This window comes from Pelobates fuscus, chromosome 2, assembly GCF_036172605.1.
Source record: "Pelobates fuscus isolate aPelFus1 chromosome 2, aPelFus1.pri, whole genome shotgun sequence".
NCBI classification, from domain to species: Eukaryota; Metazoa; Chordata; class Amphibia; order Anura; family Pelobatidae; genus Pelobates; species Pelobates fuscus.
This window is the reverse complement of record NC_086318.1, coordinates 170,017,864-170,041,516: the sequence shown is the minus strand read 5'-3', so window position 1 is coordinate 170,041,516 and position 23,653 is coordinate 170,017,864. Positions and strand designations below refer to the sequence as shown.

The 23,653-nt window shown below is 36.6% G+C and overlaps 1 protein-coding gene across 7 annotated transcripts in view; it reads left to right on the top strand.

Annotated features, from left to right (window-relative positions):
• Window positions 1-23,653, top strand: part of DST (dystonin) — a 592,252-nt gene that overhangs the window by 326,652 nt on the left and 241,947 nt on the right. For 4 of the 7 annotated variants that reach the window (XM_063442942.1, XM_063442944.1, XM_063442945.1 and 1 more), the window contains 16 exons: window positions 263-358; window positions 439-566; window positions 3,405-3,498; window positions 3,872-4,026; window positions 4,424-5,066; window positions 5,355-5,483; window positions 6,895-6,972; window positions 7,055-7,216; window positions 7,314-7,418; window positions 13,330-13,425; window positions 15,503-15,628; window positions 16,256-16,408; window positions 17,868-18,022; window positions 18,592-18,718; window positions 19,922-20,105; window positions 22,861-23,018. In XM_063442942.1, coding sequence (XP_063299012.1) covers window positions 263-358; window positions 439-566; window positions 3,405-3,498; window positions 3,872-4,026; window positions 4,424-5,066; window positions 5,355-5,483; window positions 6,895-6,972; window positions 7,055-7,216; window positions 7,314-7,418; window positions 13,330-13,425; window positions 15,503-15,628; window positions 16,256-16,408; window positions 17,868-18,022; window positions 18,592-18,718; window positions 19,922-20,105; window positions 22,861-23,018 — 2,589 coding nt within the window. Of the gene's footprint in view, window positions 1-262; window positions 359-438; window positions 567-2,898; window positions 3,143-3,404; window positions 3,499-3,871; window positions 4,027-4,423; window positions 5,067-5,354; window positions 5,484-6,894; window positions 6,973-7,054; window positions 7,217-7,313; window positions 7,419-13,329; window positions 13,426-15,502; window positions 15,629-16,255; window positions 16,409-17,867; window positions 18,023-18,591; window positions 18,719-19,921; window positions 20,106-22,860; window positions 23,019-23,653 lie in introns of those variants that run through there. The other 3 variants (XM_063442949.1, XM_063442946.1, XM_063442948.1) reach the window with 3 other exon arrangements.

Sequence of the window (23,653 nt, the reverse complement as noted above, 5' to 3'; positions counted from 1 at the left end):
CTTTGTGAATCTTTGTGAAAGCGCCAATTTCAATCCAGACACTGAATGCAGGGGATTGCTGGAATTCGGTCATTTTCACTGGATTTTCCTCTTCCTGACTAAATACAGTGTTTAGTGAAGAACAAGCGAGACATAACATTTACACTCATATTTTTATGTTATTAGTAGTGAAATGGTTAAAACATGATTGGTAGAGGTTAGCCGCAGTCGAGTTGTAACTCAGTAATGACTGCTGGATTATTTTGTGTTTATTTTTCTGTAGGCACTTTATCAACAGTACTTACAATTCAAAGAAAATGAAATTCCACCAAAGGAAACTGAAAAATCAAAAATTAAACACCTGTACACTTTGTTAGAGGTAAGTCGCACCATTTGGTGCTCTGTACAGTACTTATGTAGATGAACAGTGCATTTCAGTAAATCTCTTTTATTTTGAAGCCGTGGATCGAGTTTGGTCGTATCAAGCTCTGCCAAGGATATCATCCAAATGACATTGAAAAAGAATGGGGGAAGCTTATTATCGCCATGTTTGAAAGAGAGAAAAGTATAAGGCCAGAGATTGAAAGGTATGCAGATAATGATATAAAGATTTAAAGAAATATAAACATGTCATTTTAAACATATTAATTCTCTGTAACGAGGCTCAGGCAGAACATATTTTTATTTCCCATGTAGTGCAAGAGAGTTGATGGACACCATCCTAATTAAAATCATAAACTTTATTCAACAGTGCAGTGATAATATCCTTGTTTACATAAACCTACCAAGAACACACTGTGTACCTGAATTGGACAAACATATATCTTGAATACATACACATTTACTAAAGTAAAAATTCTAAGTGAATTCAAAGAGAATTAAAAAATGTAAGACAGAATAGCTGAACCGAAAGCATAGTTTACTTAGAGAATATTTTCCAGTTTGGCTGTTTTGACCTTCAATTTAAAATTCACTATGAATTCACCTTGAATTCTTACTTTAGTGAAATACCCTGACAGAGTTTAAATATAGCATGGAATACTACATCAGTAGTAGTAAACTAGTCCTACTGGGACACTGTAACCATTCCATCTCTTTGAGTTGGTTATAGTGCATGAAGCCATGTTCTTTAAATGGACACTGTAGTCACTGTAACCATTTCATCTCTTTGAGCTGGTGATAGTGCCTGGAGTTCCCACCACATAGAGCAGTTTAACACTAAATAAGAGGCCCTGGCCACCCACATTCCGGCCTCTTCTGGAGGTGACTCACTTTCTTGTAGTCATACCCTTCACATTGTCAGTTATCTAGTTTTGACTGAAAGTTGCCTGCTATAGTCCAATTCCAGACTTGAGGCCTGACTGTCCAGTTAAGTTAGAGTGTGTGCGTTGACAATGATATTGACATTGTGATGGTGAAAAATGTATGATTTTAGTTAGGACTTTATTCTTTACATTTCTTGCTCTTCAAAGGACACTGAGAATTTTAGGATAATGTCCCCTTAGCATAAATCCTGGTAAACCTCTCAGGTGACTCTCACAGTACTGTGGAATATGTTGGTGTTGTATAAACACCAATTAATAATAAGAAGAACCAGTACCCAATTGTTTTCAGATAACAGATATGTTTTTATTATTATGATTATTAATATTATTATTTGTTGTTGTAGCTTTTTTGTTTTGTGTTTTTTTTTAATCTTACAACTGTTTTCTGCAAGTAGAAAGTGTAATAGAGGATAAAAGATAAAGACTCTTATTCTTATTAATGATTTGTTTTTGCAGGAAAATACATTCTATACATATAGTGATACCAAAACCACCGCTAATATTGTTTGTTGACTACATAGGCAATTTTTATATGTTTGGGTCAAAATGCCTATACAAAATGTATGCTTTTATGAAGATGCATCAATACTAGAGAATATGCTATTTACAGAGAGATGCTAAAGCAAAATCTTTTTTTTTCAGAGAGATTAAAACCACAACTGGGTTTCTAATTCTACTCCTGCTGTAAAGTTTATTATTCTAAGAAAGTAGAAATCTAGAGGAGACAGTCATTGTCAGATAATCCAATACTCACTGTAATTACAGCTGGAAAAGGAGATGATCTAAACTGAACTCAGCATTGACTTGTCTAATTGTAGGATTAAGTGCCCCGACATTACAACATGTAACTTTTATTGTCAGGTTATGGAGGCACAGAGAACATGAAATTTGATCTATAGTTTGTACTGGCCAAACTGCTTCTAGATTAACAAATCAAGGCTATCCAACAGTTATCTACTGCACTAATTGGGCTTTTGTTGATATATTGTTCTTATAATTCTCTACCAGTTTTGTCCTACCAAAGTTTGACTGTGAATCAGACACATCTAGCCTACTGGATTCCACTGGTATAGGGAAATTTGACCGCCTATGTAAAGTTTCCCCTAAAAACCTGTGTATGTTATCTGATGCTTATTGCAGCTTGAAAATAGGTACAGAACTGTCTCTGTAGCAGAAAAACGACAAAATGCACAGGAAGAACTATTAATCTGTAGTCACCTTTGCATCTTAACAATTGATTTGGATAAATAGTGTATTGTTCTGACGTAAGGTGCAAGTTACCTGCTACACATTAAGGTGCATCAACAACTGTGGCTTGGGACTGACTAATTGAGAATAATTGAAATATTTGGCATATCCATTTCCCACAGACGCCCAAATGAAGCCGATCAGTCCCAACACGTACAGTATTACAGCAGGGGGGGAGGAAAGGCAAACTTGAACTGGTATATATGGCTCGGGGCGAAATCCTTTGAAGAGCTATCTGAATATTATTCGCTGGGTTTGAATATACATGTTGAAGCCTATTTAAGAATAGACGCTAGTGGTACTCTTAGCCAGTAGGGATATTTTTTCGTTCCTGGAAGCTGTACATTCTGAAGATATTTTTTTTTTTTAAGTTTTATCTTTTATCATACTGTCATATTGAATGGGTGAATAGAGGTCACTAGTATAAAAATGAACAGCACCTGTTATGGCTACTACAGTAGTGATTCTCTGCTCACGGGCAGCAGCCGCACTAGTCACGGCTCCAATGAGAACTTACTATCTGTTAACTGCGGTCCAACTATGATCAATTCTTATATCAGCTTTGGCAGTGACCAACCTGATAGACAAAGGTAGGAGCTTCATATCTTCTTTGCTGTTTCACTAATACCATGTATTTCTTATTATCTAAATAATTGTTGTTTTTGAAATTTAGTTTAATACTGATAATATATTTGGTATTCTAAAAGTGTATGCTGTATCAAGTAAGATTTCCCCAATATCTTTACAAATCAGGGAAGAAACAAAAAAATGTCTATTCTTGTTAATTTTATGTCTTAAATTAATTTTTGTTTTTTGTTTCTTTTTTTTAAATAACGTTTTATTATATTTTAGACTAGAAATGCTGCAGCAAATTGGAAACAGAGTGCAGAGAGATAGTCTGGGATGTGAAGACAAACTGATCCTTGCTCGAAATGCTCTGCAGGCAGTAAGTCCTTCTACTTGAATTAACCCTTAACATGCTGTGCAAACAGAAACATCAATGGACATTATTATATTTTACCTATGGATAATAACACATAACACATGAAAGTTTTTACAGCATTTAGTACTGCATTCAATATTTTAAATACTGATTGTTTTGAATTCTTAGTAATTTTTTCCACACTTGTTATTTATTGTGATTGAGTAGACTTTTACATTGGTATATTAACATAAACATGAATCTGTTAAATGCTCAGTTTATTTACACAGAGTTTTATGGAATTTTTTAGTTACCAAATGCCTTTAAAAAGTTACCAAATGCCTTTACGAAATGGAATGGTAATTCTGAATTGCCTACAATCTGCCTTCTCTCATAGGACAAACAACGGATGGAATCTGGGCTCCAGTTTCAAAATGAAGCTGAGATTGCTGGCTATTTGATTGAGTGCGAAAACCTTTTACGGCAACAGCTTGTAGATGTGCAGTCACTCGTGGAAGGAAAGTACCAGCAATCAGATCACCTAGTACAGAGGTACATGTTCTCCCAACATCAATAACTTTATGCCACTTGCCAATGGTGTTTTATGTTTGCACATTGCATTAAGGATTCATAAAATGGGAAACTATGGTTTATTTAATGCATAAAAGCAAGCAAACCTTGATACCAAAACAACATCCATGTCAGTCCCCTATCTTATCTATTCTAGTTTTCCATTTCACCGTTCAGAGCCAATGATTATGATAACTAAGTCAATATATATATTTCCATGGGTTAATTACATTTCTATTGGTAAATAATAGTACTTGAAATCATAAAATCGTGGGTCCCATTTCAGATGAAAGGAGATTTAGTTATAGAATATCTTTGAAGGAGATATATATTTACACAATCAGTATTGTTATGTGATGGTTTTCTTGTTTATGCCTAGGGTGGCTATACTGAGAGACGAGCTACTGTCTGTAAGAAATGACTACTCTTCAGTGTACAGCACAGGACGGATGATGGCTTCTGACCAGGCAAAGCTTATGATATCAGGAATTTCACAAAGCCTCAACTCAGGATTTTCACATAGTCTGAACCCTGCAATCAATTCTGCAATGAACTCTACTATGGGCTCTGCTATGAGCTCTGGAATGGGGTCGGCTATGGGATCTGGAATGGGCTCTGCTATGGGCTCTGGAATGGGCTCTGGAATGGGCTCTGTTATGGGCTCTGTTATGGGCTCAGGTATGGGCTCAGGTATGGGCTCAGGTATGAGCTCTGCTATGGGCTCTGCAATGAACTCTGGTGTATCCCATAACTTAGGACCTTCCATGACATCATCAAGCCTGACATCTGGTCTTTCTCATGGTTTTAATTCACATATGACTCCAACATTTTCACAAAACTTTAATCCAGGGTTAATCCAGAACTATGCAAGTGGCATGAACGCAGATGCTTTGCAGTCTTTAAAGCTTATGCAGATCAAGAAACCAATGTTAAAATCAGCTTTTGCTGACCAGAACCTACCAGAAGAAGAAGTCAATTTGAAATTTGTTCAAGACCTCCTGAGCTGGGTGGAAGAAATGCAGGTAAAATCTTTGGTTCCCATCTCCAAAGAGAACTTGCCCATAGGTACTGTTTGGCAGATTGCTTTTTAAAAGAGACTATCAGGGAAAGTCACTTAAAGAAATAAACTGTTTTTTTGTAGTATTTTTTCTTTTTGGAGTTGATTCAGCAAGCTGCCAATATGTTTTGACTTGTCACTGAATCAGACCCATAGACTAGTCTAGAATGATATTTACAAATGTCTCCCATGGTTTCAGGCCATTGGAGTTGCCTCCATACCTTGGATTTAAGATTGTAATGTTCTCTGACAGGTGCAACTTGATCGAGGAGAATGGGGTTCAGACCTTTCTAGCATTGAGAGTCATATAGATAACCACAGACATTTCCATGCTGGCGTTGAGGAATTTGAGAGCAGCGTCAAGGAGGCCAAAATGAGCGAGGTATGAATTCACAAGTGCATGCAGATTTTGTACAGATGTTCTACCAGCTACTGCTAACAAAACTGTCTAATTTTAATTACGTAGCAACAAATCACACAATACAGAAGCTAAAAGCAGTATTCTGATGTTTTACTAAAAAAATGTAGATTGAATATTTTAAATAGTCATTGTTCTGCATAAAGTGACTTTTGAGTAGATTTAAAGAATTCAGTTGAGTAATAATCTTGTTTGGCAATAAGATAGCTTTACTGCTGTTACCTGCCTGTTATATCTAGATGTAAAGTAGGACTGTACAGCAGTTACATGGGCATGTCTAACTATGTCCATGCTTGCAAGAGCATTTTAAAGTGAAATCTAACTATACTGAAAGCAAACAGTGCCTTTGGGTCTAAATTAGTGCATATTAATACATATACATTTAAATATATCATCTTGCCTACCAACTCATACATTCTCACTCAGTCCTATACAAATAAACTTTCATAAAATGTGTGCTGCTGAAAATGTGCTGTTTTAACTTATTCTGTGTGTCATAAAACACTCTTTGTAATCTTGCAGAGAAAGAGAATTATAGATGTTGAAATGGACAGTGTGTCAAAAATAGAGTTTTGTTTATGGTGGGGGTACATAGAAGAATATGTTCTGAATTTTGAAAATAGAAGAAAACTAGATCCAGATTTTATAGAAATTGTCACTTTTGTAATCAATACTCACACTTCAGTAAAGCATTCCGTATATGTCTATCCATTCTAGAGCAGCTGTTTGCATGCTCTAAAATATTTATCAATTGTAATGTTGAGACAAAGACATAGTAGATGAAAAACATTTACTATGTTAAATACATTGAAAACATGTTACTTTAGGGGTAAACTGGTTTTAGGCTTTCATAAAATTATGCAGAGTATAAATCTTGTCAAGTCACAGGCAAAAATAAATAATAAAAGTAGCACTGATGTATTATATCATCATAGGTAAATCAAAGTGTGCTCCACTATTAAAAAGTATCCATCTGTCCTGTAGTATAGTATGTTGTTTCATCTTTAAAAAAATAAATGTTCGCGTATCGGTTCTCATTGTCCAGAAAGTATTATGAGTCTTTGTAGGGTATGTTTCAAGAGAGAGTATATTATCTTAGATATCACAGCTTAATACACCTAATAAAACAAGTATCTGAACACAACAATTCTTTCAGTAACTAGTTAAGACTATTCAAATGATTTAAAACACTGAGTTTATGGATGCAGAACAGATGTGGAAATTAAAGTCCTTGCTGTGGCGGAATCAGCATAATTCAGTTGGCGACTCCATTAGAGAAAGCGCTTTATATCGAAATTGTTCTCTTTATATATGACCTTTTGTGTGTATAAATCTTCCAACTATAAGCTTTTATTTATTTTTATTTTTTACACAGCTCCAGATTAGTGGAAATCTTAAAAGTAGTTACTATGACTGCATGCAGAAACTTGAGAGCCAGTATTCCAAACTTCTGGTAAGAATCATTCTTTACGTCTGTTTCTCAAATCCTAGATAATGATAGATAAAAATGTCTATCTCTTTCATAATACATACAGAATTCATCAAGAAGCCGGCAAAAACACCTTGATTCCCTTCACAACTTTGTAACCAGAGCCACCAGAGAGCTCATATGGCTCAATGAAAAAGAAGAGGAGGAAGTCGCTTATGACTGGAGTGAAAGAAACCAGAACATCCATAACAAGAAGGACTATCATGCAGTAAGTATTCATCTTCAAGAGTTCCCTCTAATCTAGATGTAATAAAAACTTTCGATGAGCACATTCAGTGACCAGATATTGATGTCTATTTCTAAAGGACCTAATGAGAGAACTAGACCACAAAGAAGAAGACATCAAATCTGTTCAAGACATTGCTGAGCAAATGCTGCTTCAAAATCATCCAGCAAGATCATCTATTGAGGTGAGTATGGACCCTTCACTTGTTTGATGACATCACCAGTCTTGCAGGCTCCTATGGTGCAAGGGGATTCAGGTTGAATTGCTGCTAAGTAGGAGGGGCCATCCTCATTCTCTTTCTGTCTTTCAATTTAGTTGGTGCACCTATCATTGCATTGTTATACTATGTGTTCTACATCATTCCTTATAGTGTATATTCTATATCACTCCTTCTATTTTGTCATTTTTTTGTTTTTTCGTCCAAGCTCTGTAGTGTATTCCAATATTGCAAATTGAACATATTTCTAGATATTTTGCAAACAGCAAAAATAAATCTCTGTTGCTGACCTTTATGTCTGATTAGCAGTCTTCATGACATTTCAAGCTAAGCAATGCGACAATATATAACACGTCTATTTTATACGTGTGTAAGCTCATTATAAATAATACCATATTCACTTATATTAATGAAACAGCATAAGTCGTTTTAGTGATCCCAATTACTATTAAGCATGCCTATTTAAAAGGGGCTATTTCATGTATGAGATAACCTGCTGAAACGTTATCTCATTGTTTCCATCTCTACATTAAATACAACAATAAATTAACAGATATGCAACAATCTAAATATATTAAAAAAAAAAAATATGCCCCCCTTTTCTGTCCCTTCTTTTCAATTCATGGTATTATTTGGCTTCACCCTCTCTAGTCAATCCAACTATTAAGTTATAGCTTGCCCATCACTTATGGGTCTGGCAGCAGTTGCATAGCACAGAAGTCTTCGAACCCTGTACATACATTAACACCATAACTAGGGAAAGAAAGGATTTACATAGTTACATAGTTACATAGCTAAAAAGAGACTTGCGTCCATCAAGTTCAGCCTTCCTCACATTTGTTTTTTTGCTGTTGATCCAGATACTAAAGAGTAATATCACGAAATATATAGAAATTCCATTAGTTTTATGTTTCTGTTTATAAAACAGTAGTATGTTGATGTAGATGTAGTCTCTCTGTCATTCAAACATTGAGTCCCCATTATTTATGTCCTAATTTAAATAATAATGAAAAATATTCTCTTTTGATGCTGGGTACAGGAATTCATATAACACATACCCTAAGAAAGCTATGACGATCTATCTCAGTCTAGGTGAGCATGATAGCAGTTTTTTGTCTACAGCAACTAGGGCCAGTAGTGTGACAGACATGGAGCTAGGATACCCTGCAAATTCTTCTTAATTAAACCATGCCCATGCTCAAAGAACATCCTTGTTACTAATAATCTAGTGTAGGGGGTAAGAGCAGTCCATCTGGGAGATGTATCACTGTTTGCCAAAATTCTCCCTAGTGTCAGAGCTCCCTCGTGTTCTAGTACTATGTGCAGAACGATGCATGGCACACAGGATATAGCTTCATTATATCGCACTAACACTGTTCATGGTTATAAAGATGTGTGGACAAAGATCAATGCAACTGTTGGTTCCATCAGACTGTGGAAAAATGGCAGTACTCAGGGGAGACTCTAACCAGTCATCCAGTGCACAGATATGGGCAAGGGATGCAGAGGCCTCCATTACAAAACTATTAGTATGTAGGAGTTATCTGTCCTTCATTATTGAGAATGATATAGATGTAGCCCAAATATTTTACGTAGTCAAAGTGAATAAAAGTTGATTTGTGTGGTGTTTATTTTTTTTAAGTGCGTGTTGTATCTGGAAATGACATGTTTGAGTTTAGATGTGTAAAGGTGGAATTTAAATCAGATGTTTGTTTTGTCCCCCTATATATTTTCTCCAAGATTTGTAGTATCAAACTAGTAGCCAAAATGGCTAATAGATGTCTAAGCAGTTGAGACGACAAGTTATTACTGGCAATCATTCCTCTTACTGAGTACAAGTACAGAAGTACCCAGCAATAAGATGAGTTTTGGTTGTAATACTTCACAAATATACTTTAAATAAATAATTAGAACAATAACCTATATGACTTCTTCAAGGTTTACACAAATCTTGGACCTGGACCTTGACATCTTGAGGAACTCAAAAATAAATTGTTCTATTTGCGTAAAAGGATTTTGTTTGCAACATCTACAATACATTATTGTAATAATGAGGGAGTTAATACACATAAACTATTTTTTTTTTTATTGTGGGAAAACATTGCTCAACATATTGAGTGCATTGGGAATCGTTTTAAAATGTAGCATTGTATTTAAGAAATAATTGAGACGTATAGTGAAACACTTGACATTTGCTGTTCATTATCATTATTTGTATGGGGAAAAAAAACATTTTAGCAGTGATAGCAAATCAATACATCAAGTAAATGTGTTTTACAATGATTACAAAACCTTATATAAATGCCATTTACATTCTGTATAGATACACACACCGAGAAAACATGGTCTTTGGTTATGAGTTAGCACGCTATTAGTCACAACTCACAAACACAGCTGTAGATAACTGATTATGTGACAAATACACATGACAAATCGCATCTGAATGTACTTCCTGGTAAGTATCAACTGACCGATTTGTACTTTAAAGGATCATTTTAATGGATCTGCACATGTGCATTATCCTACTTTCTCTACTAGTTAACTACAATTTCAATTTATACATATTCAGTTCAAATCTATAAATCATCTTTGCTGACATGGTGTATGCGTCAGCAAAGCATTTGAGTCAGTGAAGCCACTATTATCAGAGTAATTTTAATAGGATTTGAATCCCTGTGAACAAGTTCTGAGAAAGCCATTTGGTATTGCCCCTGTATTAAAAACTGGGCATTCTCTAAAGGGTGCTCTTCATTAGTCCCAAATAACTTTTACAACTCAGAGCAATTCACAGAAGCGTTGCTAGGGTCTGGCAGAGAGGGCCTAGGTTTAACAATTTTATTGTTACTTCTGAGTTTCCAGTAATACTGAGAGACCAATATCACTAATAATTAAATCATTTGTGACAGTGCAACTTAAAGGGATTGCCACTAGTGGAGGAGTAATCCGTGCAGGGTAATTATAGCAGTTTCTTAGAAAATTGAATAATTACTATTGTGGGGTTAAGAGACATGGGACATTGTACCCACACCACTTCAATGAGCTGAAGTGGTCTGGGTGCCTACAGTGTCCCTTTAAATGCACCGTATTTACAGTTAATTATACAGCTCAGTATGTGAGTGTAGCTGTGGTTGTAGGTTGAATGCAATGCAGTAGCTTGCATATGGCATGGTGTGGGGTTAATACATGAGATGTGACATGTATAAATAAAAAGGTTTATGTAATCTGGATCAATTCAAAGATTTGATGTCACAGTGTGATTTACAAAACATGTTGGGTTTCAGAGTTGGCCTCATGGCATGGTGTTGGTGCTGGTGTTTAAGTCAATATATGTAGGAAGGGCTATAAAAACGTGTCCTGAGGCTGAAGTACCACCTAGTAATGCCCCTAGCAATTCAGCATTTGCCTAAAAGAAGCACCAAAAAGCTATGGATTGTGTGTCAAGTATGGAAATTGGACATTTAATACATTCTGAATTGATGCTACATTTCCACTGAAATTAGCCTATTGAGGCATTTCTGTTAATAGTTTTGTGCAGGGATCAACTGGCCACAAAAACGCTAATCAACAATTGGCTTAAAACTGGATTAATTCATAGGAAAATAGATGCAAGATTCCACATAATACTAGCAATTTAGCCTCCTTCCAACTTAATTATATGTGATTTTGAAGGGTGAAAACACAATTGTAAACAGGATAAACATGCTTAAGATCACCTGTATCTCCATTGCATTAGCAGTGGGTGAGATGTAAATATTTATTTACAGAGCAGTCAGCTTTTTATCACACCTGCATGGTGAGGTTTAGATTAAATGGATAAAACAGGTGGGTTTGCCTGTGTAACCCTGCACCTTCTCTAGTACTAGTCCTGCTTACACAACCATTCGGTGCCAGGGCACCCTGTCTCATGGCATTAAGATAGTGCCCAACCACCTGTGATTGAAATAGTGGCACTACTTTACACAGTGTGGGATCAACTGGATAACCCACTTGGCATAATAAAGTTGCCAGTTCTACCCGTCATATAGTTATAGTGGATGCGCACTTACACTAGATTCATGTGGCATTAAGGGAAAAATGCACCCAAAAATAAGGCTAGGAACCCCATGATACTGTATGGAATTTAGCAGAATCTGTATTAGGGAAGAAACGGATGAACATAGGCAAGCCCACCACTTCATATATTCAGCAGATGTCCAACCACACATAGAGTATCAATTTATGTGTGAGCAGCATGGGGCAGGTCTGAGTAGATCTCCCATGGTACATAGGGCCCCAATGTTTTTTTTATTAATTATGTAAACCCTCTCCAATACCCAAGGGATTGATAAAATGTAAGCCATGGCTGCCCAAATGTTCTATTTATCAACATGCTTTACCTGTCTGCCTGCTTTTAATTATTTAATGTATTTATTTTGTTGTTCATTAGCCCAGTCACTTATATTTAAAATGTGCATCTGGCAAAATCTTGGGTCTCTAGTCTGAGACATTCCAGAGCTAGTTCATCTCAAGATTGTTTCAGGGGAATTCAACATCATTTTGGATGAATTTGGAAGTGCTCCAATATGGAAGACATTTAGATCGTTTGGAGATTGGTTTGCAGTCTCAGGAAGATGATTGATTGAGTAAAAAGCCTCAAAACATTTGTCCCTAAATGTCTTGAGTTGCTTAATTTATTTGTCTCTGAAAATGTGCAAATAGTTTGAGGCAAATAAATAATCCCATTATGAGTTTTACATTTTCTAAGAAATTCCTAAACATCCTTATGTATCTTAAAACATTTTAAGTTCCTTCTAATCAAGGCCTGGAATATAGCATGACCTCAGTTTTCACAAAGTAGTAAAAAGCAATTTAAGAAAATAAAATAGCAATTTCTGATCTTGAGCATTGTGATTTACTGTAGTAAAGTAAAAGTTATAGCACTTGTTTTGCTGTCAAAGAGTTTCATGCTGCCATATGATATGTAATGTTAAATTACACGTTATATAAACATCAAGGTCATCTTGGTTAACAGTTATGGCCAAAGCATGTGATAATATAGTTGTTTAAAGCACTAATTTTAGACTTCATTGAATAAGTTACCAGTTAAGTTAAATTATGAGCGTGTGTGCTTAAAGCACCTTGAGTCCCCTAAGGTAGAAACACTTTATATATCTTTAGGTTATTCTTAGTATTATTCATTTACAGGGTTATTAATAAAGTGAGATTTCAAAGTGCATTTCAAATTTAAGGTCAGACAAGGCAAAGTAAAAGCATAGCTGACTTTTTCCAGTTTGGCGATTTTGACGTTAAATTTTAAATTAATTTGAATTCTTTTTAAATTCTAACTTCAGTAAATAACCCTGTTAAAGTTATTAAACTGTAAAATGCTAAGGTTGTCTTCTCGGTCCTAAAAGGCAGTAAGACCAGTAATGCAGGCCATTCATTGAACACAGCAGGGCTGAATGGCTAAATGATTTGCTATGCATCATGCTAGCAAACTATTTTTTTTTTTTTAAAAACCAACTGGGATGTATTCACTAAACAGGGAATAAATAAGAACTAACAAAGGAATTGCAGATTTGAAGCTAAAGTTCAGCTGAGTTGGGATTTAATTCCAATTCACATCTTTTATCCTAAATGTGTAGAACCTTGTTAATTGTCTACAATTCCCAATTTAGTGAATAGACCCAAAGAAGTGATTTGAGAAGCGAGGTACTTGCAGCCTGTCACTATGTTATTATTATCTACAAATGTGTATAAAAAACGTTTCATCACATTACTAAATCATTTAACAAAAAAGTGTTTTCTGAAATTAACAAAATGTTGCTAGTTGCCTTAGTCTGTGAAATTGTTAATCAATTTACAGAGTTATTCAGTCTGTACTTTGTTTTCTTTGCAGGCTTACAAAGCTGCCATGCAGACCCAATGGAACTGGATCTTACAGCTGTGTCACTGTGTAGAACAGCACATACGCCAAAACACAGTCTACTTCGAGGTATTCTCAGTACTTCTATTTGGAACCAGCAAACATATCACTTTTGTGTGGCTTTTTATCTTTTATCATTAATCTTTCTAAGCCTTGACCCATTCACACCTGAGTATCTCATTAACAAAGGCATTTATTTACCCTGGTCCTAATTGGATTCTTGATATAATAATAATAATAATAATAATAATGATGATAATAATAATAATAATAATAATAATAAAATACTAATAATAAGTGTACTGTAAAAAAAAAAAAAACTGGTCAGTGAAAATGCATGTATTTCTGAAACAAAATGCATTTATTTTTGCCCGCATGTATGGGTGTATATGTAAAAAAGAACAGCTGGCAAAACTTTTAGTCTGTGCATTGGAATTCTCCAATCAGTGCTGGAGCCACACACAGACGTTTGCGCCTTTCCTATGCTTCTCAATGATCTATAATAAAGCTCATTGAGAAGGGAGGGGGCGTGTATGTGCTAGACCATTGCATATTCTGCTTTAACTCCTTAAAGGGAAACTCCAGTGCCAGGAAAATTATCCGTTTTCCTGGCACTGGAGGGACCCTCTCCCTCCCAATCCCCAGTTGCTGAAGGGGTGAAAACCCCTTCAGTGACTTACCAGAGGCAGCAACAGGTCCCACGTTGCTGCTTCCTCCTCCCCCGCCGCTCCTCCTTCTGCTTACGCCGGCCGGTGGGCGAGACTGATCTCACCCGCCTGCCGAGGAGACCTAATGCGCATGCGCGGCAATGCCGCGCATGCGCATTAGCGCACCCCATAGGAAAGCATTGAAAAGGAATTTCAATGCTTCCCTATGGGGAATAGAGCGATGCTGGAGGTCCTCACACAGCGTGAGGACGTCCAGCGATGCTCTAGCACAGAAAACCTGTGCCTTGAAGCAGGAAGTTCCCTCTAGTGGCTGTCTAATAGACAGCCACTAGGGGAGGACTTAACCCTGCAAGGTAATTATTGCAGTTTAAAAAAACTGCAATAATTACACTTGCAGGGTTAAGGGTAGGGGGAGTTGGCACTCAGACCACTCCAATGAGCAGAAGTGGTAGGGTGCCTGGAGTGTCCCTTTAAGCACACATGACATGTGTGACATGTCATGATTCCCTTTTATTCCAGACGTTTGGTCCTTAAGGGGTTAATTGTGTAGTTAATGGAAGCAGAAGAAAACCTACCTGGCAGTTTTATTGACAGGCAGGAAGGTGTTTCTGTCCCCAGTTATAAAATGGGAGTTGGCATTATTATAAACTGTCACAAATATGACAGACTCCAGAACCACATATGGAGTGTCCCTTTAATATAGCGATAGATCCAGCTTCAGTTTCTTTGATCAGTTAGAAAATATGTTGTCCTTAATTGAATGAACAGACATACAATTAAAAAACATTGCTGAGATGGTGCAGAGGGTGATAATACATCAAGATCATATGTAACTAAGGAGTCTGATCACTAAACAATGAGTTGCAGACATTTTGTGCTGCATTAGAACAAGTCTGCAGCTCAGCTTAGTTAGATACACTTTAAAGTTTCCTACTTTGGCCTACATTTTTCAACTCATTTGTACACCTCAAAACACAAGTGAATTAGGCCCAAAGTAAGATTTCAGTTAAGATTGTTTATGACATTTAGCCAAAGACTATTCTTAAATAAAACTTTTATAAACAGGAGAAAACCTACATTTGCTGTTTATGAAGAGAGACTGGCAGATATTTTTAGCTAGTTGGTTTGGTAATTCAGTGTAACAGCACACCCCCTCCCCCCCCCAAATACAGTGTTCAATGCACCCTAAGAAGTCAGCCATAACAGACTGATGTTTAGGATCCATAACAAGCCAAATTCAGAGTCTTTGTAGACTGAAAAAGACACCCGGAGCAAATTTAAGAACTATAAAATAACAGACAGAAGACAAAACTATAGCTCAAATTGTGGAAAAAACAGAACACCTCAGTGGTCAGTTGATCCTCTCCAATGCGTACCACCCTAAACATGCCATGTGCTCATGGTGACTTTAGGGGAGATATTTCATAGGTGTTTGCTATAGCAGATTGATGTGACATGTGTTTGTTTCATATTTGCAGTATTTCAACGAGGCGCGAGAAGCTAACGACTATTTGAAAAGTTTAAAAGATATAGTGCTGAGGAAGTACAGCTGTGACAAGTCTACCAGCCTGCACAAACTTGAAGACTTGGTCCAGGAGTCTATGGTATGGACCTCATTCACCTGCAGTATCCAATGCAACTGTCTCATTATCATTAGATGTGATGCTGTTTTGAGAAGAGATGTTAGAGAAGCATATCATTTGCATTATGAGATGAGTTTTTTTTAGATGCTATCGCTATTTTTAATACTATAAAAAGCACATCTCTGTAATGTAATTCGTAATATTTCCACAACATTATAAATAAGCAACTTTTAGAAAAACATTACATGGTTACTCCTTACCAGGGACCAGGTTGCTAACAAATGCAACTGGGAAGTGTTTTTATATATCTAGTTTATACTAATTTGCAGGTATGACCGTGTGCACCTGTGTATGTCTAGTTACATATCTACAATCCCAGAATACAGAGTGTCGGATCCTTTAGCATTGCTTGAGACAGTGCAGAGGGAATTGTGCTTTGTGTGCAGCCCACAGGACGTTGTATTAGAAAACATTTATGGATAATATTATTTAACCTATGCATTTGCAATCGATTTGGATAACACACTTTAAAGGTTGCCTTTTCTGTTCAATGTCAGCTTTGACATCTACAAAATAACTTCAAGAGACTGTGAAAATAAAATTGCCATCATGCCGTTTGTAAATTGCTAACTTTCCTCAATTACACAGGAGGAAAAGGAGCAGCTCTTACAGTACAAGAACACAGTCGCTAGTCTTGTTGGAAAAGCAAAGACTATTGTTCAACTGAAACCACGGAACCCAGATAACCCACTCAAAGGATCAATCCCCATAAGGGCTTTATGTGACTACAGGCAAATTGAGGTATTCACCTTTTTGATTACTTATTTTTATGTTGTACGTAATAATCAATGGGGGAAATTTATCAAGGCACGCTAAATTGCTGTAAATACCATGGAAATCAGTAGAACATATGTCAACATACCGCACTATGCACCCAAAATAACACCTTCTTTGTCTCGATACATATCCCTAAATATGTGTATACATATTAATGCATCTGAAACTACCATTACTGATAACATATTTAGCCTACATCCAGCCTCAGCATGCTTGCAGTCTCTTATATAATCTTATCATATGTCTTATCTAATCAATGTGCATAAGGTGGAGTGGATTTCCTAACATATCATAATCATGAACAAGTTGACTGGGCACATATAGGTGGAGTATGGTTTTCCAATAAATCTAGCTTAACACCATCTGTATGTACCCAGTCCAAATTTCTCAAAATGATTTGCATTTGGGGGAATGAAAACAGAGAGCATACTGGGTGAGATACAGGTGCACATAACTACTGTATCTCACTCAGCCACGTGTCAAGCATACTTTTATTTTTTACTTTAATGGCAAATCTCTACTTATTGTAGCCATTTTTCTCAAACAATGTGTAGGTGAAAGTGCCCCATTAAATTGCTACTCTTTGGAATATGTTTGTTTCAGTGCCCATCTAAGTACTTCAGTTTTTACTCTTGACTCCAAATTATTGGGTTCAGGATGGAGCATATGCCTTAAATGATCATCTGATGTGGCTATATGTCTGTATTCATAATACGACCTTTCAAAACAAAATTATGTTTATGCAGTCATACGTACAGCCTTTTTTTGCAATCACCCAACCCAAGTAGCAAAAAGAAAGCAAAGTGTGCATAAAGGAACAGTAAATTACTGGTATATTTAGTCTTTCATTTTTGTGTCACATTTAGTAAAATATGGGCAATATAGTCACTCACTCCTGTTATTTATTTTCTGCTTATATGTGATGTGGCATTCAGAAGAATGCATTAACGTACTCTTGCTCATAAATCTACTACCAAAACATGTTATTACTTGACACATTTCATATTTCTGTCTCTGTGAGAGTAGTAGCTCAGATTCCTTTCTTTCCATTTGCACACATATATATTTTTTGTGCGCATCTGATAACAATCTGAAATGTGCTGTATACTTATTTACACTTTATTTTATATATATATATTATAATAATTTCACTTATTCATTTTTATTTTTTAAAATTTTCCCCTTTGGAATTTGTAGTCTATTCTTTAATAAAAAAAAGCTCAGTGTCGTGATGGTATTTTTTCAAATCTATCTGCTCATCAAACTTTTTTTAGATTTTGGATATTGGTCACGCAGATTTATATTTTAGCACTTGCAGTCCAGATAGATAGAATGTGGTAATGCAATAACTGCAGCTCTGTATGGTACTGTAGTATTTCAGATACTGATACACACTGTATTTTCTATTTACTTTGATATTTAGATTACAATTTACAAAGATGATGAATGTGTATTAGCCAGTAATTCACACCGTGCTAAGTGGAAAGTGATCAGTCCAACTGGCAATGAAGCTATGGTCCCGGCTGTGTGTTTTACTGTGCCACCACCCAATAAAGAGGCTGTGGAGCTGGCAAACAGGTATTGTTCTCTGAAGTCATTCACCTTTTTTCATTTATCTTCTTACCTAAAGAAGAACAACTGAGTGGTAATACTCAGATTTACAGGATTATGCAGTAAACCAGGAGATGTGGATAATTTACATTGAAAAGTAAATTTTAGTCTAAAAGTGCTCAGATGGAAAATAACAAAGTTGTAGATTTTGTTCGTGTTCAAATAATCTGCAATTTCTTGGTCAATTTCTGTCAAACCCTGGCTTCATAAATAACCCTGCTAAGGTGGGGGTTGGCTTTGGAGTGATTTAATTATTCTTGAGATGAATCAAAATCTTGAACTTTAATGATGGACATATTTAAGCATATCTGCACACTGCAGTTTTCACACTTTCTCTGGACAGTGTTTAGATATATTGTTCAAAATGTATTTTGTATGCATAGATGATTTTCCAGACAGTTACTGGTTCTTATAAAGGACTTGTTGGGCATTATCTAGGTCACAATTCATGTCTTGGCACATGCTTAATGAGTTCTGAAAAGCCATCACTAGCCTAGACAGTAACAAACCTAATTAAATACCATTGTTTATTGCAGGATTGAGCAGATGTATCAGGGTGTCTTGTCTCTGTGGCATGAATCTCATGTCAACATGAAGAGCACGGTGTCCTGGCACTACCTAATGAATGAAATTGAAGCGATCCGGGCAAGCAAGGTGTCCTCGGTAGGTTGATGGTACTTCTATGACATGTCATGTATACTTACCGGAGTACTTAGAATCATGCAAAACACAAAGACTAACACAGAGTTATTGCTCTTACACTGGTAAACAGTTAAAAATGTTGCATTTATATTTATACATTTTGTAAATTCAGCATTTTCAGGATTCCAGTGTTATTTTACAAACTTTTTCTGCATCCAGCCTTGCCAAATCTCTCATAAAGATACTTTTCTGTATCACTGCCTGTTTTTGGCACAGGCCCATTTTGGTTATGTCCCTCACACATCTTTGCAGCTTGGTCTCTTGACTGAAGTTTGATATCTCAGGTAGGTTGTTAAGGAATGTACAGCCCTTGAGCCACTTTTCTTTTCACGTATCAACTTTGCTCTGTAGGATAACATTACTAAAGGAATTATGAACATCACTGAGAGGATAAAGTTTACAATAGTGGTTAACAATGTTGGTAGAGTCCGCTTTATGTTTATCAATGATGCAGAACTAATTCTAAGCATTATAAGAATCAATAGTGAACACTATTACACTAAGACGCACTCTTGTGTCTTACTAAATGCTGTTGGTTTGCTTTTTATGATATGTCATGTTATTACAAACTGCTAGAATATGAACTTCTATTCAATGTGCTGTAGTGTTAATTGGCTTATCCTGCTGTGTAGGCTGACTGATGGCCAAAGTCAGTCACCATTTGTTTTAAGTAGAGAGAAAAAAATCAGAAGGTTTCAAGATTAGAAAATGATTAGCATTCTAATAGTGCCTCTAATTTGAGAAATCCATTAGTTCAATTAGTGTTGACATTTGCCCAACAATAACAGAAGAATCTTGCTAAAATGTTTAAATACTATGTGCATGGCTTAAAAATGCCACTAGCCATTGGTGAGGAAACTTTTGCCCTGGTAAGTAGAAATTCACCACCGATGAGCATGTGATGAATTCTTCCTGACCTTTACTGATGAGTAACTTTTAAGGCCTGGTTGGTAGTGTAGGTCCTGAAATATAAGCCCTCGAACAGTTGTTTCTTGATAAAACAAATGTTGTTTCCACTACTCATGATACTGCAAATCTCTGTCTGCTATTAATAGTGTGTTGCATATATTTCAAAATGAGTTTGTAGGGTGCTTGACATTACAGTTTTATTTCCATTTTACTGAATACTCTGTGAGGATTACAATTTCACATGTTTTATTTCAGATTAAGACATTGCTACCAGGAGAACATCAGCAGGTTATGGGTAACCTGAAAGCCCGATTTGATGAATTTGTTGAAGATAGTCAGGAATCCAAGATGTTCTCTTTGTCAGAAATTGGCCAGCTTGAGAGAGAAGTCAATGTCTGCAGAGTGTACTATGAGGACCTTCTAAAATCTGCAGAGAGAGGTAAACAGGTCATGAGGAATATATGCATTTAAATTATTTTAAAGAGCCTGTCATCCATAAAATGGATTCGGTTAGTGTACATATAATGACTTAGAAGTGTAGATTGCTGGCAAAATATCAGCAAAAGTAAATAATAAGATGATATACTCCTTTGTTGTTTTTGTATACAAAGCTGTATTCCGTCGTATTGCTCCCTCTAGCCCCGCTCCCTTACACCCCCTTGCCTGCATGAATAAAGGGTTAAAACCCCTTTATTTACTTACCTGATCCTAGGGCCAATGTCCCTCGACAAGCGGGCGCTATTGCATATGCGCGGCAAATTAGACCACCTCATAGGAAAAATCTATAGGGAAAAATCTGACGCTGGATGTCCTCATGTAGAGCGTAAGGACGTCCAGAATCAGATACTGAACCGAAGGCCTATTTTGATACAGGAAACACTCTAGTGGCTGTCTGGTAGACAGCCACTGGAGGCAGACTTAGAGCCGTTTTACATTGCAGCACTAAGTGCAAAAGGAACACTGCACCCGGACCACTTCAGTTAGTTAAAGTGCCTATTGTCTACGTGCAAGGCAGACATGCTTTCTAATTCCCAGCTGATAACGCTTTAGGGACAATATCGTTTTAGGAATCCAAGATGTGCTGCACACACTACAGCATTGAAATAGGAAGCACTCTGGTGTACAGACACTAGAGGTTTATCTAGCCAGCAATGTAGATACTGCCTTTTGTCTGAAAAGGCAGTGCATACAGTGCTAAGACTACAGGGGCATGCTATAGGGGCATGCTATAGGCACCAGAACAACTACAGTAAGCTATAGTGGTTCTGGTGACTATAGTGTCCCTGTACTGATGTGTCGCAGTGGGGGATATACAAATGTAGGAGTACAAGCAGACATCCAATCTGCCGGTGAGCCAGACGCTGGAGACCTCTCCCACACCCCTAAAGGAGCCTGTGTATGCCAAGCCAAGGTTATCCACGGTGGCTGGTGCGCTTCCGCGGCAGAATCATCACTGCAGCATGGTGTGACCTTGCCTCCTGGCCATGCAGATGCCCGAAGAGATCTAGGTGTGCCACACCGGCAATCGGTAGGAGATCCTGCGGCTGCCACATACAAACCCAAGAAGAGGCACCTACTGTGGATAGAGGTACACTGGTATCCTGGAAGCCCCCTGATTGTCCTATAAACATCTCCAAGTTCAAACCACAGGCTATATGGCTACAGGACGTACCAAGGGGTTATATCTCACCCAGGGCTGGCAAGGGTTGAGCGGTACTCTGAAATCAAGCCTGTCTCCTTGATTACTAATGTTCAGCCATTTGTTATTTACACATTAATCTCTCAGACCACAACACTGCAGCTATTAGATTACCTAGGCTAACATCCTAAGTTAGGTAATCCTATTTGTATTGCGTTCAAGCATTTAGCTACTAGTTTTCTCACCCTTTAATGTTATACTAGCTAGCATGGGTTAAACTTATGTTTTTGTTTTGCTCAACAACTCACCTCTACCATGCTTTATGTCAACTACTATTATACCTTAAAAAATAGTGCAATAATTCAGGCATGTTATCTGATCACATGTTGATAACCTTTGATGTGACACTGAAATGTCTTTTTTTTAACCCTGTAATGCCTGCAATGCACTACAAAAATAAAGAATTATATAAATATGTGGGGTTATTTGCAAATTATCTTAGTGGCCATCAGATTGAAAAAAACTTTGGAGGTGTGGAAATTGTGAAATGTAAACAACACTCTTATCAATTGTAAGGTTGCAAGAGTAGCATCTGTTTCACAAAATCATGAAGTTATTTAGGAGCTTAGATTGTGTCTTGAACAAGCTGTAGAACTTAAAGGAACACTATAGTCACAAAACAACTTTAGCTTAATAAACCAGTTTTGGTGTATAGATCATGCTCCAGCAGTCACATTGCTCAATTCTTTGCCATTTAGGAGTTAAATCACTTTGTTTATGCACCCAAGTCACACCTCCATGCATGTGACTTGCACAGCCTTCCTAAACACTTCCAGTAAAGAGTCATCTAATGTTTGTATTTCCTTTATTGTTAATTCTGTTTAATTTATAATTCATTATCTCCTGCTCTGTTAATAGCTTTCTAGACTATACAGGAGCCTCCTGTGTGTGATTAAAGTTCAATTTACAAAGCAGGAGATGAAAACTTTAAGATTAAGTTACATCTGATTGAAAGTGAATGCATTTTTTTTTTTTGCAGGCTGTGTCGGTCACAGCCAAAGAATGTGTGGCTAGAGCTTCATAAACAGAAACAAAAGTGATTGAACTCCTAAATTGCAGAGAATTGAGCAGTGAAACTTCAGAGGCATGATCTACACACTAAAACGGCTTCATTAAGCTAACGTTGTTTTGATGACTATAGTGTCCCTTTAAGTATTGAATAGCAATGGTATCAGGACTCTCCCTCAGCTATGGAATTAGTGCAATAACTAGAGGCCCTACATTTTCAAGTAGCCACTTACATGCTGAAGCAGTTAAAATCTCAGTGTTTATAAGGCCTTTCACTTACAGTAAGGAAACTGATATACTTTTGCATCGGGGCACTAGTTTCTCAGCATGTTTGATTATCACAAAACGCAAAATGTTGCCTCACTCACTCCCCTGGTTTAACATCATTGCTAGTATTTGACAGAGCTTACTTAGAAAACCTGAATGCCGATCAGTGGTATGAAATGGTATGAAACATATATGTAATGCAATGCCTTGAATTCTACAGAGGAGCAAGAAGAATCAGTTTACAACCTGTATTTATCTGAGATTCGGAACTTCCGTCTCCGACTTGAGAATTGCGAAGAGAGGCTAATCAGACAGATCAGAACTCCATTAGACAGAGACGACATTCATGAGAGTGTGATAAGAATTTCGGAACAAGAGGTATGTCTCTCAGGTTATCGTGTTACATATTCTGTACTATCTCATAGTATAAATTTACAGGGTTATTTACTAAAGTGAGATAATTACAAATTTGAGATGAAAATAGCCAAACTGGAAGTATATCTGATTTGGAGATTTTTTCCCAATCAACTATTGTGGCCTTAAATTTTAAATTCACTTTGAATTCCTGACAGTTCTCACTGTAGTAAATAACCATGTTAATATTCCTTTTCTTGACAGCCACAATTTAAATTAGCACTGGAATAGGAATTTTAAAAGCCAAGTGTTGAATGGCAAACAATAATGACGTGGAATCTACTTAAAGTTAGGGTATAGGTCTACCAAAAATGTTTATACTTACCACAAGCGGAAATTGCCCTTGCACAGTTTATGTGTGCAAATGCACTTGTATTGGCACTTTGAAAAAGCACTCTACAGTAGAGTAATAGTTTCATGCACTGTATGTACATACATGGTACAAATAGTGTATATTATGTAGCCGTATAAATGTATTTCCAGAACCATACTCATGACTAATACACACCAATTATTTCCAACAAAGGTGGACTCTTTTTTGTCATTATAAACATAGTATCATAAACATTTTAAGGCCTGGGCCTGTTCTCGTGACAACT